We start from the raw sequence: 19,349 nt of genomic DNA on the forward strand, positions 1-19,349 counted from the left end.
AAATACACTGTTTATAGTGTATTTGACCGAAATTCACTGCAATGAAACACAATGAACAAGAATTATACATTATACATTAAACATATAACCAAGATAATGATATTATTTACAAATTTTACACACTAGCTGATTGTACAAAGCTTTACTGTAGCATTGCAATGTATCATTCACCACAGCTATTAATAAACATAACAACAATGAAATTAATAATTTTCTCAAGCAATACTTAATCTTCCAAATATTTTTAAGTGTCGGGCACGGGTGTGGTTATGTGTGTCCCAACCTTTACCCTTGCACCCCAGAATCTCGACATTTGTGGTTAGTGATGTGCCGCTCCTGGACATCCATAAGGTTGTCCAGATTTAAGTGACACATCGGTTTTTGCTGTGCCCAGTAGTAGGTTCAACTGGAAGATATAAACCAGCCAGAAGTGATCCCTGCTGGGCATAAATCGAGAAGTTACAGAAAGAACAAATAATTTGGGCAAGCGGCACCCCCAATACTATATTGACAGCACTTAAAATATTTATTATGGGAGCTGTCAATGAAGGACTACCTCAACTGCTGCGCTTCCAGGCCAATGTTCACAAATAAAGAGTAATAAAAAACCCTCCTCCTTAATAAAAGTCTATAAATCAGTTAGTTCTCGAGATGTTGTGCGTACAGAAATGAAATTTTTCAACCCCTTAAGTCATAGGCTTCACTAACTCTCAGTCAACATGTTTTTGTGTCTGTTTTTTGCTCTATAATTAAGAGCTGAATGGTGGGTATTTTCATAATTTGTCCATGGTCAAGCATGATATATGAACCGTTAATTACAGATAGTACATTGTCTCTCAAACATATCTCTTGGAGATCATCAGTATATCAAACCCAGGTATCTAAAAATAGAAAAGCTATAGATAGAATAAATATCAGTGCCCACCTAATGCTTAGGAGGCAGTGACGTTAATACTCTTCTTAAATTGAAAATTGTATACAAGCCTCCACTGTCTAGTGTTTTTTTCCCACCACTTCTTTATTTAGCTACTTGATAAAAGTCTTTCTTCATTACTCCAAACAATACGGATTATGGTGCAGATCTTATCTTATAACACTATGTTTTGGTTGTTGGATAAAAGCTTGTGTTGATCAAACAAAGTTACCTTGTTCAGGTCAATCTTGAGAGGAGTGGCATCCTGCTCTATGGCAGCCTGGTAGAACTTCTTGTTGCCCAGAGCTCTCTGATGGCTAGGCACAATGGTCAGCAGTTCATCCGTCATCTGCAGAGCACTCCTGACATTGCCTAGAGCAACAAGACTGAAGTTATACTGATAGTAACAGAAACATTGATTTTAGCTACTCGATGCAAGATATTTGGACAATTTGAAGAAAAAGGTTAAACCAAGACCATCTCATTCCACATGTGGTATGCTCATACATAAGTTGACATGTTCACAAATTTATTAAATACTAGCTGTTTCCTGCGGCTTCGCACGCTTTACGTAAGCCTTGGCCATGTATTTGCACTTCTGGATCAAGTGCATTATATTTCTAACACCGATGTAGAGTTTGCCTTGTTGTCACGATCAAGAAAATCTGTGTATGCTTATTATATAGCCATTATATACGTACATGTATTTTATTACAAAGCGGTCTAACAGTCAAGCTTTAAGTTCAACCATATATTTATCATAAAGACAAACATATATTCTAACTTAGTACCTTCAAATAGTCTTTGGCAAATTAATATACGTAACTGTCTCGTAATTGCAGTTTATAATGTGCAGGCGCTTTGAAAACTTTTATATTTTGCAGCGCCACCTCGTGGTGAGTTTTATAAATGAGTATAGCATATAAACCTTCTCCGTTGAAGAGTACATATACATTCAAATTTTCAGTATGATCGGTCAAATAGTGTACGATTCCATAAAGGACAAACATTCATTTTTATAGAAAACAAATGTCAATGAACTCTTTTTACAGCTGTAAACATTACTCTAGTACATCACAATTGAAGTAAAAGTATTGAAAAGATACTTGAACAATTATGAACATCTGCTGTAGTCATGTTAAAATTACAGAAACAATAAATATGATTTTTTTTCTGTTGAAATAATGAGAACTGTGGATTGGGTCACTGATAGAGGTACAGGACAGACACCATGAATGGGATAAAGCTCCATTGTATTGACTAGATGAGACAGAATGAGAAATAGTCACTGAGAGTTAAGGAAGAACCGGTGTTAGAAATAAAGGACTAAGGAAATAATTGAGGTGGTGGGGTGGCTCACATAACAGGGGTGGGAGAACACAGTTCCTGAAAGAGGTAAATAAGGTTAGAATGGAAGAAAGGGGACCAAGAGAGTTACATAGTGGATAGAAGAGGAGAACATTGACTGCATGGGAGAAGAGGGGTGATATAACGAGTGGAGGATACTTTGTGCTAAGGATTCACAGTGGATAATGAGTCGGCCTAACCTTGCATGTAGGTGGAGTATGCCAGATACTCCAGTATCTCCCAGCGCTCCACCTTGGTGCGATTACGCTCCTGCTCCTGCCTACTCAGTGCCTCGGTCATCCACAGGACGGTGTGGTAGAAGTCCTGATAGTTGTACGACTGCCTACCTAGCTCAAAGCAATCGGCCGCTACACACATCATGCAACATTTCAATCGAGGAAATTGTGTATAAGCACTAAAGTTGAAAGATTAATATTTGTACAAAGTGTACACAATGTCATCATAATATATTCTTTTCGATAATAGAACAGAATAATTAAAGCATTATTGCAGTGTATTTACAAGAAATAAAACAAGTCGAGCACAATGTTTAACGTTATTTAAAATTCATATCAATTATGACATTCCTAAACAAAAGAATAAACTAAACCTGCAATTCTGTATATTAATTTGTAATATTTCATGCAACTAATAACATAGACTTACAATCAAAGAAGCTTTTGGTGGCTTCTTGTTCCAAAAAAGTTTTCCAGACATTTAATTGCATTTTGAAATGAAAAGAGGTGTTTAATTCTTTAACCACTGTAATTGAAGGAAACAAAGCAAGCCTCACCAAAATAAAATATTTTTATAGTACACAAATACTCTTAAATTATAACTGGGACATAGAACCCTCTTCTAAACTGTCATAAATTACCTGGTTATGCTATTATGTTAGTATATATATACTATATAGAGTTTTAGATTTGATTTTCACAAGACTGATTTTAATATACATGTATAATTTAAATTGCCTCTCTGAGTCGAAATGTGCTTGTCACTGCTGAGAAATCTTGACCTTGCATGCAACCCAAGTTGGTGCCTTCTGCTAAGAACTCTTGCCCTTGTAAGCTTCCCAAGTTGGTGACCACTCCTGAGAAATATTCACCTTGGCCACTGCTGAGAAATCTTGACCTTGAAAGCAACCCAAGGTGGCGGCCACTCCTGAGAAATCTTCACTTTGGCCACTGTTGAGAAATCTTGACCTTGAAAGTAACCCAAGGTGTTGGCTACTGCTAAGAAATCTTGAACTTGAAAGCAATCCACGGTGATGGCCACAGCTGAGTAATCTTGACTTTGCACGCAACCCTACCTATACTGTGTTAGCAAGATGCCATTAAGTCATTGCTAGCCAGTTTAAACCTTAGAGAGGATTGATGTAGTACCTGTGAGCTGAGTGCTGTACTGGACACCATTGAGCTCCCCTCGGGCTAGGGAGGAAGTCTCCAGCTTGTAAGTATCTTGGAGCCTCATGAGTGCTACAGCTGCACCCGTCAAGTCCTCATCCGTCGGGAACTTGAGCGTCTCTCGCAGCGTTGTCATGTTCTGGATGGCCTCTGACAAGACAAACCAAAAGACATGATGGGGATGTTCCAGTAAATAATTTACAAACAGAAATGACAGTGGTGTAAAAATAATGCTAATGAAAACATTGAGAGTAAATGTTAAAATACCTTGGCCAATATCATTCTTTATAGTCGTTTCCACATCTTTCCAGTCGTTGGTAAGTCTTTTGACCAACAGAAACACGTTGAGAGGATTGGATAGGTAGTGTGTGGCGTCTCTGCTGGCCTCTTCATGTTCGTGGGTGAATTCTAAATACTTCCTAAAGAACAAAAGATGAAGATGAAGATCAGTCATAAGTAGAGAAAACTTTGACATAATTTAACAACAAGTTTCCATGTAGAAAAAAATAATCAAAAATTTATAGTTCTGCATTCATACTATTATTAGAAGTAGATTGACAATGCAGTCTGGTCGGTATATTCATGGATCACACTATAGACGTAAAGAAAGAAGTTCAAGAAGTACTTGTAGTTTTGGTTTTTTAAATTGGAAAAGGTCTGAATAATGAAGATTGTGTGAGTCTTGAGATTTTTCAAATTTTAATACAATATTTTGATGCTAAATACCTATCTGAGACATTAAAATTAAATACTTTATGAAGATGTTATCGTTCAGTTATTAATTCATAAATGTTATCCTTAGCGGAAAAGTATAAATAAGGAACTTGTGTGATTATCAATCTATTAGAGATTATTCTACCTGGCAGTTTGCATCTAAAAACTTGAGATACATTTGAACTATTTAAAAAAATCAATCTTACTTTTTGATGAGTTGGAGTTTAACCTCCTGAGCTGAAATGTAATCCTCCAGAGTCCGCAGGAGTGCAGCCTCAGACTCCAGCAACTCTTCCATGTCCACAAGAGCTGTGTAGATCTCTGCCTGGGCAACCACCACTAGCAGAGCTAGACACAGACACTTGGAGGCCATAATGCTGTCCTGGAGTACCTACAACATACAGAAAAGTATTTAGACACTGTAAGTGTGTGCTGTTGAGAGATGGTGAAGACGACTTAGGAGGATCTTAAAAAGAGTCCTGTCTCAGACTCCAGTAACTCTTCCAAGTCCACAAGGGCTTTGAAGATCTCTGCCTGGGTCTTACTTAGAAAGCTCTTAAATTGAGTGCTACCCTAGACTCCAGCAAATCTTCCAAGTCCACAAGGGCTTTAAAGATCTCTGCCTCGGTCTTACTTAGAACGTTCTTAAATTGAGTGAAGCACCAGTGACCATTGAAGTGGTAGTCTACAGTCAGTTCTTTCAAAAGAAAAAATCCCAACTTATCGAGTTTTGAAATTGTAAATAAAACAATAGGATGGGTAATTAGTGATCAATTATTACTGCAAAGACAACCTTTTACACCAGAGTTATTTTAGTTTATAATAATTATCAGTTTACAAAACTTTTAATTAGCTACCACACTATTTAAAATCTGTTACCTTCTGTACTGAACGATCAGAGACTAGTGAGCCTGAATAGTTACTGAAGTAGATTACATGACAATTTGTAATGAAAAATTACGAGCTAAGCGTTTCACGAGAGTCTTTCATCCAGGACCAATCCTAAATGTTTAATGGAGGTTATAATTTGAAAGGCCTTGGAGACCATAGCAATGAGTATCCTCCCAATTGAGTGTTCTTTGGTCTTTTTAATGTTAAATACGAGATCGGTTTTAAGTCATGTATCAAATTTACTGCAATATACATCACCTCCAACTGTTACAACTCAAAATCTGCTTACGGTATATAACTTTAATGTAGTTTTTAAACCAGTCTAGGGATGTCCTTGAGATTGCACATTAAATTTGCACAGTTTCTAAAATATTGATGTTCAATGATGATTTAAAGCTTGTTCTTTATTAATGTTTTGATCAAGGAAATATTTTCAAAATAATTAAATTGTACATTGATTTTGTCTGCATCTTTAATTGGTTTCTATTGAAAAGAAATGACAGCTCTCTTTTGCAAACAAAAAAGATTCTCATTCCACTGAAATTCCGCAGTGTAATTTTTTAATATAGATTGAAAATAAAATAGGTCCTAAAGTGCAGCCTTGAATTACACCATAGTTAAATTTAAGAGTATATAGTTGTACTATTCGCAGATTGAAACTACTTGACATTTTATTCAATCTATGAAGTCAAACATGTCGTTATTTTCTGGAAGATTATCACATAATTCTATTAATATTATATTTTTTACAATAGAAAACAAACTATCTTTATTTTTTAAATATTTTTGAAGAAACATTTAGCAATGAAATTGGACGAAAGTTTTAATGTCAGTTCCTTAGATTTATAAAGAGATTTGCGGATCTTGGCTATCCAGAGATATGCCAGTTGGATACTAAAAATTAACACGTCTACTTATAGTTGATTACACGACAATATCGTGTACATAATTGACTACAGGACGGATAGTTTTACAATTACAGGACAGCAAGGAGGAAAGGTTACATTTATCGTGTTTTAGACTGTGAATACATCTAGTCTGTGGTGCGATACAATAGTTCAGGCAGCGGTAGCGTTTCAGCCAACTTGCCGCTGCATTTCAGCCAAGCCCTTAATAATGCAGCGACCCTGGGGCGGAACGGTAACGTCCCTTTGTTCCCTCCCGGCCGGAACCTTCACACTGCGGATTTCACACAAGAGAGCAGATCGGGCAAAGTTCACAGATTTCACGTGCTGACAGGCAGACGCTCCGCTCCCTTCCCTTGTCTCGGAAGAGGATTCTGCAATGTTATTGTTGACAAACACCGGAGTCGTGCCTGGTGCCTCGCACGCTCTGCAGAGTCGCGACACTCGCTTATGCGATAGCGATTTACCGGCGTTTCATCTCATTGTTCTTGCGTCACTTCCTCAGTTGAACTTTCATTAGCCACATTTGGTCTGTAGTGCCGGGTTCCCTTTTCTTCAAAACAGCACGAATACACAACAGCATCACGACATTTTATAAATTGTTTGTTGTTACACTTTAAATCGCACGTCGAGTTGGAGGCTTTTGTATTAATTATTATCATCTACAGTATTTATCGACGCGATGAATACTAATCCTGAAACAACAATAGCCATCGTGATATTTAATATGGTTTGTAAGGAATTTTGAAAAATGTTTTCTTAAATCCATAAGTTTTTAATTTTTGTACAGCAATTTTAAATCCCTTAAATTATTATTTTATATTCATATTTAGTATTAATCGAAAGCTCTTACACTCTAGATGACTATTGACCATTGACTATTGCTCTTTTATGGGTTTGAAATACATCTTACAGCAGAACTTTGCCTAACGGACTTCAAAAGTTCAAATGCTAATCTTATGAGAGTATTATCACCTATATTTTTGTGTTAAAACAGCTGATTGCTAATACACATGGTGGTCAGGCAGTTATTGTCAATCCAGTAGCCAACTTAATATCATCTAACTTCTTTATGATAGTTTTAATTTGTTGAATATTAACGCATGTTTCTGAATTATTTCCACTGATATATCATTTTGTCTGTTTGGAAGAGTTAAGTACTATGCATATGCTTATTGACGTGACAACGTCTTAAATTAGGTTGCGGCTCGGAGCCACTCATGAAAAAGTGTAACGCCCGGTAACGTTACGATGCCCGTCCAGTGGGTCCGCCGCACGGGTCCGCACGGGATAAAGCAGATAACTGTGGGACCGCCGCACGGGATAAAGCAGATAACTATGTTTATTCGTGAAAATGTGGAGTGCTTAGATTCGTCATTTACAACAACTACAACAATAAAGGTAAATAATTGTACACTGATATTTCATTATCGTAAACTATGATTGATTGATTAATTGTTAGATTGACACAAAAGTTGAGAAACTGAGTTTATAGGTTATGTCATACTATTGACAAATGTTGATAGTGTTAAGTAAATTATTAGTTTAAATCACTCTGCAATCAATCGTAATTCAGTCGATTGAGAAGAAACAGCGCGTATTGCTAGTCAAACATTTAAAATAACAAATTATAACCTCTAACCTGTCATAACAGTGCGACCAAACAAACGAACTAAACCGACCAATCACCACGCGCGGAGTTAGAATTTAACTGTGTTTAGCAAGAATTTCAAATTCCAATTTTAGTAAATGTTTTATTCAACTTTACCATTTACAATAACAAATTTTAATTAATTTAAAATTATGTACAATGTTTTAGTAAACAAAATATATTTCTATAGTTAAAATTTGTGCAATTCTTATTTTCATTCAATTCCTTGTTCCTATTGTGCAATTTAATAATATTCATATCAATAAATATTCTACCGAGAAAAAGACGTTGTCACGTAAAATCTTCGCCCGTAAAACCGACTTTACAGGCAACCATAACTTTTTTTTAGTAATTTATATGTTTGTTCATGTTCATGTCATATGTACCCGATCGGGCTGCTCTTGTGTGAAATGCAGGCTTTCATAAAGAGCGTCGTGCGCCTGGTGGGAACACGTAGCGATGCATTTCCTTACAGCAATGTTATTGTTTGCACGTCTTGGTGGTTTGTTAAATTTGACCCCGCGCTTAAATAAATACCTTAGGTAAATCTATTTTGAGGTACCCCTTGGGATACATTGTGAAAAATCCATAGTGAAATTATGTATTTTGTGCGAAATACAAAGCCTACTTACTTTTCTTGTTACACTTAGATGTATAAGGTAAAAACAACAATTACGGGTATTTGCCACAATTATTTAAAAATTCGACAGCAAATAAAAAGTCCGGGAAAATGCCGTTGTCGTAAACGTGCTTTAACGTAATTCTTCACTGAGGGCCTAAACAAATTGAAATTAAGTAAAAATTAATTGATTTCTGTTGGAGGACGTTTGAGATTTTCGGATTAAATGGCATTTGAATTAATCACTGCCACCAATAGATTTTTTAGTAGTATTAATAGTTTTAATTTTTTCTGTGATGGAGGATTCAAGGATCTGGGGTCAAACATGAATTCTCAGATGTCAGAGCTATTACGAGGGTTGCCCAACCCATTATTCCTGACCGAGATCCTTTTGCCTAGTTCCCATCGAATCTCAGTTTACATCACAGTTGCGCATACTAATTACTAAAATTGAAAGAGCAAAAGATCATTATCGGATTTCGCCTGCTGTTCTAAGTACTGTATATCGATTTAGTTGTACCTTTGATTGTGTGAGATACGAATTGAAATGCATCTACGTGCAAGATACTTTGGACTAATGTGAACTTGTTAGCACTTTTTGCATCGAAATGAATTTTGAGGTACTTTGGACTAATGTGAACTTGTTAGCACTTTTTGCATCGAAATGAATTTTGAGGTACTTTGGACTAATGTGAACTTGTTAGCACTTTTTGCATCGAAATGAATTTTGAGGTACTTTGGACTAATGTGAACTTGTTAGCACTTTTTGCATCGAAATGAATTTTGAGGTACTTTGGACTAATGTGAACTTGTTAGCACTTTTTGCATCGAAATGAATTTTGAGGTACTTTGGACTAATGTGAATTTGTTAGCACTTTTTGCATCGAAATGAATTTTGAGGTATGTGCCAGGCTTTTTACTACAAAAAATTAAGTTATAGCATTGTTCTGTGTGGATATTTTAACATGAAAGCTTGTGGCAATGAACAGAATAGGTTCCACGGACTCTATAGTACTATTTTCAAACCAACAAGAGGCCTAGTCTGTATTGGCTACATTGTCACTAATATTGTAAAGTCTGATTATAGGGTAAAAGTACATGGTGCCGAATATCGGATCATAACTTTTTGAGTATTGAAATGTCTATTTTGTGTAAAATTAAACCAAAAACACTAACGTTTTGGTTACTGTAGTGGGTCTTGATCAAATTAGCCTTTGGCCTCCTCCACTTTTGAAGGCCATGGACTTTAACAGTTTTGATTGGGCTGATTTCTCAAGTGGACTTACTTAGCTGTGAAGACATGTTAAATAAATTCAATAACATTCCTATAATGGTTAAATTAAATATATTTTTGCCTGTGAAACATAACAAAAGTGCCATTAACATCCCAAAAACTGTAGCCTAGTTTTTGACGTTCTTCATTTTGACTTCGATATACATGTGGTACATTCTGACATGTAATTTTCATAATTTTTGTTTTAAGTGTCTTAGTTATCTGTGTTACTACATTCGTAGGTACCAATTCTTCTGTGGTATCTTCAATAATGTTCTCTTCTCTTTATACCAACAATTGTCACCTGATGCGTATATCACCCGATTTATTAATGTACTGTACCCAATGCTCGGAACTTCTGGACTAGATGATGATAATCGACGTTTAGATCTGTATCTATTTATTAGCGTGTGTTGGTCTCCTATAACTGAATGTCCTGAACTAAAGTCTGGCTTCCTAGTTGTCATTACGTCCAAAAATGTGTTGTTGTTTTTCCATTTCAATGGTAAACTTGATTTTGGCATGTATGGCATTAATGCATTTTAGAAATTTGTGAAAGCTGTCTTTAACGTAAAGCAAAACCACCCCCACGACAAGGGCCTGAAAAATTACAAAACTGTGAGCATAAAATGTTAGTAACAAACATACAAACAACTTACTATTAAGATCTTTATTTTCACTTAAATAGTAAAAATACTTAGAAATAATTTAAAATCCGCTAGGATCTAATTTTCAAAATGTTTCCTTGACTTGTGTACTAGTAGTTCATTTACACAAAAAGGCTAAATACTCAAAGTTATTCCTTTGGAATGAAACTTCTCGTAGCTTAATGATGAATTCAAAATAATGACACCCATGTAATAATTTACTTGTAGGCTACTTTTCATTCTAAAGTGTAATCATTCAAAGAGCTAAGTATAGATGTCGCGTACAGTTTTTGCATTTTCAGAAACATTTATAAAGTAAATGTTACAGTCACAGAGAGATAGAGGAACACTCTGGGGATGGAAAACGAATATATCCAGAGTATGATCTATATAGCCCAAGATAGGCAAGAATGAGGACGTACCCACCAAGGACAACTTGATGCAAAATAAAGTAACAAAACGTCCCGGAAAGAACGGGTATATCCGTTTTTTTCGTACTAAAAACCATAAAAGTATTACTTTTAAATACATTTATTTCTCTAATTCGATTTCATTTTCAAAATCCTTTGATTAGCTATTGACAATCACATGAAATGCGTTATTAAAAAGACGTCAATATATAAAATGTCCAATAATGTGGCCGAAGGAAAGAGAAATAAAACTTGTATATGTGTGTTAAAACCGAGAAAACTAGAAATGGATGATTTTTTAGAAATATAATTTTCAAAATATTAAAGAATCCATCATAATTGTGTAAAATTACAACGATACAACTTTTGTTGTCCATGAGAACATTATTAATAGATAAAAAAGTATTATTTCGTACAGAGGACAAGTTACGAATACAAGTGGAGCAACTCTAGCCCAAAGATCGTCTCGTTTAACACAGATCGCTTTCATGTCGACTTATAGGTTATAATATTAGGAAGTAGTGATTGATTGTCTGTAACTCAGGACCGATGCCGATAGAGTACGCAAGTGTTGTATGTCACTGCATGTCTTCTATATATATGGAGTATATATTCTCTGGCAAGAGTACATATTCAACACATATCTCAGGGACGTAGCCTGCGAGGGGGTCCAAGGGGTCCGGACTCCCTCCCCGAAATGTTCAATTAGTTTTTTAGTAAACGATTATTATTATTATTATTATTTAAATCATTAAGTATTACTGGCATGTACTGCTGAAAGATCGTTCTCAACAAAGAACTTTTAATGAACAAAATGGGTCCTCCCTTACTCTCTGTCCACAACGGAAAAAATACCAGTTGTCTGGACCCCCCCCCCCCCAATGTTTTCCTGTCTACGTTTTTTATTTATCTAATGACATGGCGCATCCTAATATTGCGTATTCGTCCAATCTATACACGTCAGACTTCTTTAATTTTAAAAGGAAACCAAAAGGGTTAGAGGACTATTCGATGTTTCCAACGCCATGAAAAGGATATGCAAAACAATGAAACATTTTCAAAACAAGGACATCGTACATCAACGCTATCGTAGGATAGATGTATACCTATCAGGGGCGGATCGTGTTGATGTTCGGAGGGGCCACTTTGGAATTTAGGTTACCACAATCTCTACTAAAACAGGTGATTTGCATTTCGATACAACCAAACTTAAACTTTATAAAGCAATTTAATAATTCTCAAAGTTCAGTTTATTACGTTTAATTTTATTTTTTATGGAAACAATACGAGAGTACATTTTTTTACAAAACAGTTTTGTTTTTAATCTCGAAGGGGCCATGTCCTCTCTTATAGCCCCTCATTTGGATACCTCACCGAGATCTACATTCTGTCAAACTTTATGTAGACATAATGGTTTTTAGACAGAACCAACATCATCGCCGTTCATTTGAGGTATCGAATCACTGTTTTATGACGGTAGTAAACATCCTCTGTAACAACCTCATTAAGGAGGGGGATTCCTTTACCGCGTAAACGATAAAAGACGTTCTTTCTTGCACGATATGTTTCGCTAGACAACAGCACGCTCTGTTACCGGACGTAAAACAGCAGCAGACCTGCTAATAAGTCACGTTATTTAGTCTTACCGGGCTCTGGGATCGCTTTCCCATCGTGCCCTGGGCTCACGACCTTCCCGGTTCCCGCACATTTTATTCAGCGTCGTGTTCCCTATTGGGAAATCTGCCCACTTATGTCACCCACCTCGGCGTTTGTTCAAAAATGAAACTAATACCGGAAGCGGGGTTTAACGTTTCACTAGACATAGTCACGACTCGGTTCCCGTCTACGGTGATAGCACTGACCTTGACCTTCATGAGTTATCGATCGGCCTACGAAGAACGAATGAATGAATGAATGTGAGCAATTAAGTATTATACTGGAAAGTTGCTTCAAGTTCCGTTTATAACATAAATTTAACTTTGGAACGTGAACGTGTGTAAGATCCGAATGTCCAAAACAAACGTTTACAATAGCTAAATGATTGATCAACGAGTATGGCGTCTGCCACTTTTATTTTGTTGGCCGGTGGTCGGACCGGCAGCTGTAGCGAGCCTTTTTTCTAACCTTGGCTACAGCTGATCTTATCCAGGAGTTCCAAAATATAATCAAAGAGAACACGAATGGTGGAAATTAATGCGTACCGTATTAATACTTGGTTCCTTCTAAGAATAAGACTACTCAGAGAATACTGTTACAGAAAGAAAATACATTTCTTTGGTGTAATAATAAATGCTAAAATGTTATTATTATTCAGAGACATGTAGGTAAAAATGGAAAGTTCAAAGTGCATTGATGAGTAAAGTCGTTGAAGAGAAATGTACTATGTTGCGTCTTCTCACACGCAATAGAGTGTGATTTGTGTACGCAAATTGACTGGAGAATACGTTTTAAGTGGATGTACACTTATTGCAGTTTGCAACAGTGTGGCAACATACGGGACGCGTATATCTGACTCGACGCAATCAAATAATTAAGCGGAGGCTGGGGTTATCGTGGGCTGCATCATCGCAGACGGCTATGGCTCGTAAACAGCCGTACTTGACTTTCTAATTATCACGGCGCGCGGCGGCGTACCGTGGCGTGTGCGAGATGCCGCAACCTGAGGGGCGAGTATGCAGTAGTAAATAACCCGCTGGTGACGAAGCAGGTGGGCGCCGTGACGTAATGTGAGGTAAGTAGCCTTCAATTGCGACTGTGCCGGGCGCAGGCGGGGCCGGCTGACGTGTCGGACTGTCTGTGTTTTTTTTGTCAAAGGCCAGGGTCCCAGCTGACTGCACGCGCGACAATAGAACAGCTGGACGCTTCTCCCCCCCCCCCCGTCATCATTCAGTTGGTTTTGTCATCACAGATACGGCGAGCCGCTGACCGCTGTCCACATGGGAATTTAACTTTCTGAATGGCTCTTTGCTAGCCCTTTAAATACACAAAGCCCTTTGATATTTTTTAGTACAATTTAAACCTTCTGTTGCTAGAAACTTCGTTCACGCACGCTGCTGGCAGGTTGTTTACTTTGTAAACTTGAACAAGGCTGTGGCGCTTACAAAAAACAGTTCTAGGAATTCCTCATTGCACGTGGACCCACGCTGACTATGTTACTAAAGATCGCTTCATGTTTATCGCATACCTCCCAGCTCAAACTGCAGGGCCACGACCACGTGCCACACCCACTACTGTTCGCTCCTTGAGGGTTATTATCCTCTAGGGCAGAGCACGTGCTTATTCCTTAGTTTTAGCTACATTCACATTGGGCAAAAATTCGCGACGAACATGTTCGTTCGCTAAACGTAATATTGTTCTCCAAACTAAATATTTCCTCCAAAAACGTTTGCCGAACATTTATTTATGGCGTTGGCTGTAAACACGGTGTTTCCAAATGGATGTTGGTGCATATCCGCAATTACTTGCTTGTAGTTTCAGCTGAGAAAAAGAGTTATCCGTCCATCAACGGTGCGTCGGTAGTGGCTTCAGAGCGTACTTTACGAGTAAAAGATGGTTTGCAGTTCTCTAACTTTTCTCAGGGTGACCAGACATCCGGTTTTAGGAGGACATGTCCTCCCGGCTTTTAAACATTAAATGTTCGATTTTTTTGCGAACTCTTGAAAGTTCAAAACTAGTAGCATGTAGGTTGTTAAAAACTTCTTCCGATTTCTAAAGTCCCGAAGTTAGACCATGATAAGTTATTGCAGCACACACGTAATGCCATGGCATGTGAACTGCTGTTAGATTCAGTTGTATGTTGAGTGTTGTCTATTATAGTGTCACTGACTCACTGTTGTTTCTATCCGCTCAGCCGCACTGGCGCTACTACCCCTTGAATTTTCTATTCATGCATTATGAATGATAGGATAATTTTGTTACAATACGTTATATATTTTTCATAATTACTGATATACGTCTTTTAGTAATAGCTTACTAATAATGTAATGAATTAATGCAATAAATTAATTCCAATTATTTCACAAAGTTTATTTTTAATATCACTGTACAAAATTGGGTTCAAATCTGTTGTAATTTGTATACAGACAATTATAACAATAATTAATTAATTCGATCTTATGCCACATACAAAATAATAGCCTAAAATTAAATTTTTTTCCATCAATATACACTTTAATAATATGAATTCCAACACAAATATTAAGTTATCAAAAATCCAATTTGAGATTTTTTATTTCCATTACAAACAATACAGTAGATCTACTAATTTCTAATGCGGGGGTTTTTTTAATAATGTAAAAATATATGTATTTCACCAAGTTTACAAGAGTATTTAATACTGTCCTCCTTTTTGCTTTATGTCCTCTTCATCCGTCCCGAAAAGTCCTCCTTTCAGGAATTTCAGTCTGGTCACCTTGCTCGAATGTCGATTTTGAATATTGCTAATAATAATAAATAATTTATTGCGTAAACAATGTACAAAATTGTACTGCAATTGTCAGTTTTATATGTTAACTCAAATTTCCCCTTTTATTCGCGACAATTGGACTCATTCACACATACAATATTTTCCATTTTTAATCTCGTTCATTCGAATTTGTCCACTCTAGCCGCAGTGTCAGTCAGCCAATTCAGCGGTCTACCAATCGTGTGTTAAAAACTCGTCTGTAGTATAAAATGCTGCACGGATTAATGCTGATTTCAGACGAGCTTTAAATGCCTCGGGCATATTTGCACTTTTAATGGAATTTGGCAGTCTGTTGACAAATTGAGCGCCTGGCTATGAAGGCAAGCGTTCATGAACTACCGTCCTGTGTCTCGCAGTGCGGTAATTGTCCCTACCTCTGGTTTCATAAGAGTGTACATTACTACCTCTTAAATGTTCGCATTTGTACTTAAAAAAGAGACACACTTCTACAATATAGAGGCAGGGTAGTGTCAACAGCTGCAAATTTTTAAATTAATTAATTAATAACATTAACAGGTTCTGAAAGTTCAAAATAGAATACGAATTACAAAATTTTCAAGAACAACCTACTTGTTTCTTTCTGTCGGTCCCTATTTTTATTCCCCATATTAATCTATCATAATCTTAAACGCTTCATCTTTGTTTTTTGGACATCATCATACATTACATTGCAATCTTCTTTCCTCCCCAGAGCGTATAATACAGCCAGCGTATCTTTGTGCATATTTGTCACTTAAGATACAAATGCGTAATATTTTAAACCCCACGTGGTTTTACCTTTATGTCCATTTCCATAATTGACTTAGTCTCAGCATTTTTCTCTCCACTGTACAGTGCTGTTAGACTGTTAATTTTCTTCTTCGCTGAATTGACGTCTGTACAAATTTCTATAGCGCTTGTTTTTTTAACTGATGTTACTTATATTCTTCTTTTTATATCGTTCTCCTCATGGAATCCGTATTAAACTCAGTTGTTCATATAGTTCAATATATCCGTTCAAAGCACTTGAGACTGAATACCAATAATTCCAAACATACTGGGAAGGACATCCATTGTGGTTGAGGTTGAGGCCGCGTGAGTTTGGAGAGTCGATTAAATCTCCATTTTGAATTGATGTTCAATCTTTTAAGGTACGCGAGAAAAAGTATAAGCCCCAGAACTGAACCCTGTGGCACACCACAGGGCATTTTTACTTAGAGGGCGTGCGCGATCTGCACACACTGCTCTCTGCCACTGAGGTATGACGACAGCCATTTATGCGGCTGACCTCGGACATCACAACTGAATACTGATTACGGCAACAGTATCCCATGATGAACACAGTCGAAGGCCTTTGAAAGGCCTGGCGCGGATACTGCGCTGCGCTGTAGCGGCGGGCGAATGTCCGCTTAAAGCACTTGACACTGAATACCAATAATTCCAAACATACCGGGAAGGACAGTTGGGGACGTCGTGGACACTGCGCTGCGCTGTAGCGGCGGGCGAATGTCCGCTTAAAGCACTTGACACTGAATACCAATAATTCCAAACATACCGGGAAGGACAGCCGTTGTGTTGGGGACGGCGCGGACACCGCGCTGCTCTGTAGCGGCGGGCAAATGTCCGCTCAAAGCACTTGACACTGAATACCAATAATTCCAAACATACCGGGAAGGACAGCCGTTGTGTTGGGGACGGCGCGGACACCGCGCTGCGCTGTAGCGGCGGGCAAACGTCCGCTCAAAGCACTTGCTACTGAATACCAATAATTCCAAACATACCGGGAAGGACAGCCGTTGTGTTGGGGACGGCGCGGACAACGCGCTGCGCTGTAGCGGCGGGCAAACGTCCGCTCAAAGCACTTGCTACTGAATACCAATAATTCCAAACATACCGGGAAGGACAGCCGTTGTGTTGGGGACGGCGCGGACACCGCGCTGCGCTGTAGCGGCGGGCAAATGTCCGCTCAAAGCACTTGACACTGAATACCAATAATTCCAAACATACCGGGAAGGACAGCCGTTGTGTTGGGGACGGCGCGGACACCGCGCTGCTCTGTAGCGGCGGGCAAATGTCCGCTCAAAGCACTTGACACTGAATACCAATAATAATAATAATAATAATAATAATTCTTTATTGCAGTAAAACAATTTACAAAATTGCATTGCAAGCGTCATTTCAACATTTGGATTTAAAAATCTATAAACTAAAACCTATCTTAACATAGGCACAGTTAATTCCACATACTAATGTGTGAACCTAACAATGTATTGTATTTTGCACGTTTTGCATGTTTTGGATATCAGAAAAGGATAAATAGAATAATAATAATAAAATATTAATTTTCATCCCAGCGGCCCATCGTAAACTCATCAACGGAGTAAAATGCCTTTGACAACAAAAAGTGTCTTAATCGAGATTTGAATTGTTTGGGTTCATTAATTCGTTTGAGATCTCCAGGGAGCTTATTGATTAACCTGACACCCATTTGAGATGGTAAGTGTTCGAACATAGCCGTTCTATGCTGTTCTGTCCTGAAATTGTTCCTGCCTCTGGTCTCGTACTGATGGACGTCCCTGCCCTGAACCAGTTCACATTTGAATCGGCAGTACAGGGTAACGTCGAGAATATAGAGGCTGGGTAAGGTTAGAAATCCAAGCTCCCTGAATCCCCTGTTACACGACTCTCTGGGTTTTAATTTCGAAATTATTCGAACAGCTTTCTTTTGTGTTCTAAATACTCTGTCAAATTTGTATTTAGAACAGCTGCCCCATAGTCTCAAACCGTAGGTCAAATGTGGATGTACTATGCCAAAGTAGGCAGTTTTCAGTACATCAAACGAGCAGAATTTTGCTAGATTGCGTAAGACATAAGTGCCTGAGGCAACCTTTGAGCAAACTCTGTCAATGTGATCGCTCCAGGTCAGTCCCCTGTCCAGGTACATCCCCAGAAACTTGGTGGATTCGGCTTCATCTAAGATAGCTTCATCCGCCATCACAATTGGTCTGTATTCGTCTTCTTGTTGACGGAGACAAAATTTTATTACGTTAGTTTTGGCATAGTTAGTTTTTAGATTTATCTTTGAAAAGTGCTCGATGCATGCGTTTAGTTCAATAAAGGCTTTGATCTCAAGATCTTGTTTCGTACTTGATCTGATGCAGAGAGTCGTATCGTCCGCATATTGAATCACCTCTCCATTTTGAATTGATGAATTCAATCTGTTGACGTAAATGAGAAAAAGTATGGGCCCCAAAATTGAACCCTGGGGAACACCGTACTGCATTTTTACTTTGCCTGACAGGGTGTTCGCGATCTGCACACACTGCTCTCTGCCACTGAGGTATGACGAAAGCCATTTATGCGGCTGACCTCGAACACCACATGTCCATAACTGATGCAACAATGTCCCATGATGCACACAGTCAAAGGCCTTTGAAAGGTCGAGAAATATGCTGAGCACTTGTTCTCGCCTCTCCAAGCCATCAACAACACAGTCAATGAGTTTTGTTACAGCATCAATCGTCGATTTATTTTTCCTGAATCCGTACTGCTCAGGGTTAAGAATTTCAAACTGTTCAAGAAAACCTTCAAGCCTTCTAATGAAAACCTTTTCGAAAATTTTGCTCATGACAGGAAGAATGGATACAGGACGGTAATTACTTGCGATGCAAGGATCATCCTTTTTAAAGATCGGAACCACTCTTGCTGTCTTCAAAGCTGAAGGGAAAACGCCTTGGGCGAAGGACAGATTTATCAATTTAGTAAGTGGTGTCAAAATGTGCTTGAAGCAACGCTTGATCAGCCACACGGACATTCCGTTGATGTCGCTGGACTTCTTCGGCTTGAGGTCTCTCAAGACGACTGCCATCTCCACCTCCCCCACAGGAAACAGAACCATGGAAGAGACCGGTCTCACTACTACATTTTCTACAAGATTGTCACAATTGAAAGATGTGCTTGGTACAGCCACAGTCGAAAAAAAATTATTAAATTCGCTAGCCACTAGAAGTGGGTCGTCTGTTAATTTACCGTCAATTTTTAGTTTCGGATTTGATTGTTTTGAGTTATTTGTTTGTGATGTAACGCTTTTTATTACTTCCCACGCACTTTTTGAAAAATTTTCTGCGTT

At 38.0% G+C, this 19,349-nt stretch overlaps 1 protein-coding gene across 2 annotated transcripts in view; it reads right to left on the bottom strand.

Moving 5' to 3' along the window:
* Positions 1–19,349, bottom strand: part of LOC124363168 (prolyl 4-hydroxylase subunit alpha-2) — a 53,840-nt gene that overhangs the window by 8,045 nt on the left and 26,446 nt on the right. For both annotated transcript variants that reach the window (XM_046818313.1, XM_046818312.1), the window contains exons 2-6: positions 4,587–4,771; positions 3,934–4,085; positions 3,646–3,816; positions 2,461–2,628; positions 1,146–1,285 (exon numbers count right to left, since the gene is read on the bottom strand). In XM_046818313.1, coding sequence (XP_046674269.1) covers positions 1,146–1,285; positions 2,461–2,628; positions 3,646–3,816; positions 3,934–4,085; positions 4,587–4,753 — 798 coding nt within the window. In that variant the 5' untranslated portion in view covers positions 4,754–4,771. The remainder of the gene's footprint in view (positions 1–1,145; positions 1,286–2,460; positions 2,629–3,645; positions 3,817–3,933; positions 4,086–4,586; positions 4,772–19,349) is intronic.

Source organism: Homalodisca vitripennis, chromosome 5 (assembly GCF_021130785.1).
Source record: "Homalodisca vitripennis isolate AUS2020 chromosome 5, UT_GWSS_2.1, whole genome shotgun sequence".
NCBI classification, from domain to species: Eukaryota; Metazoa; Arthropoda; class Insecta; order Hemiptera; family Cicadellidae; genus Homalodisca; species Homalodisca vitripennis.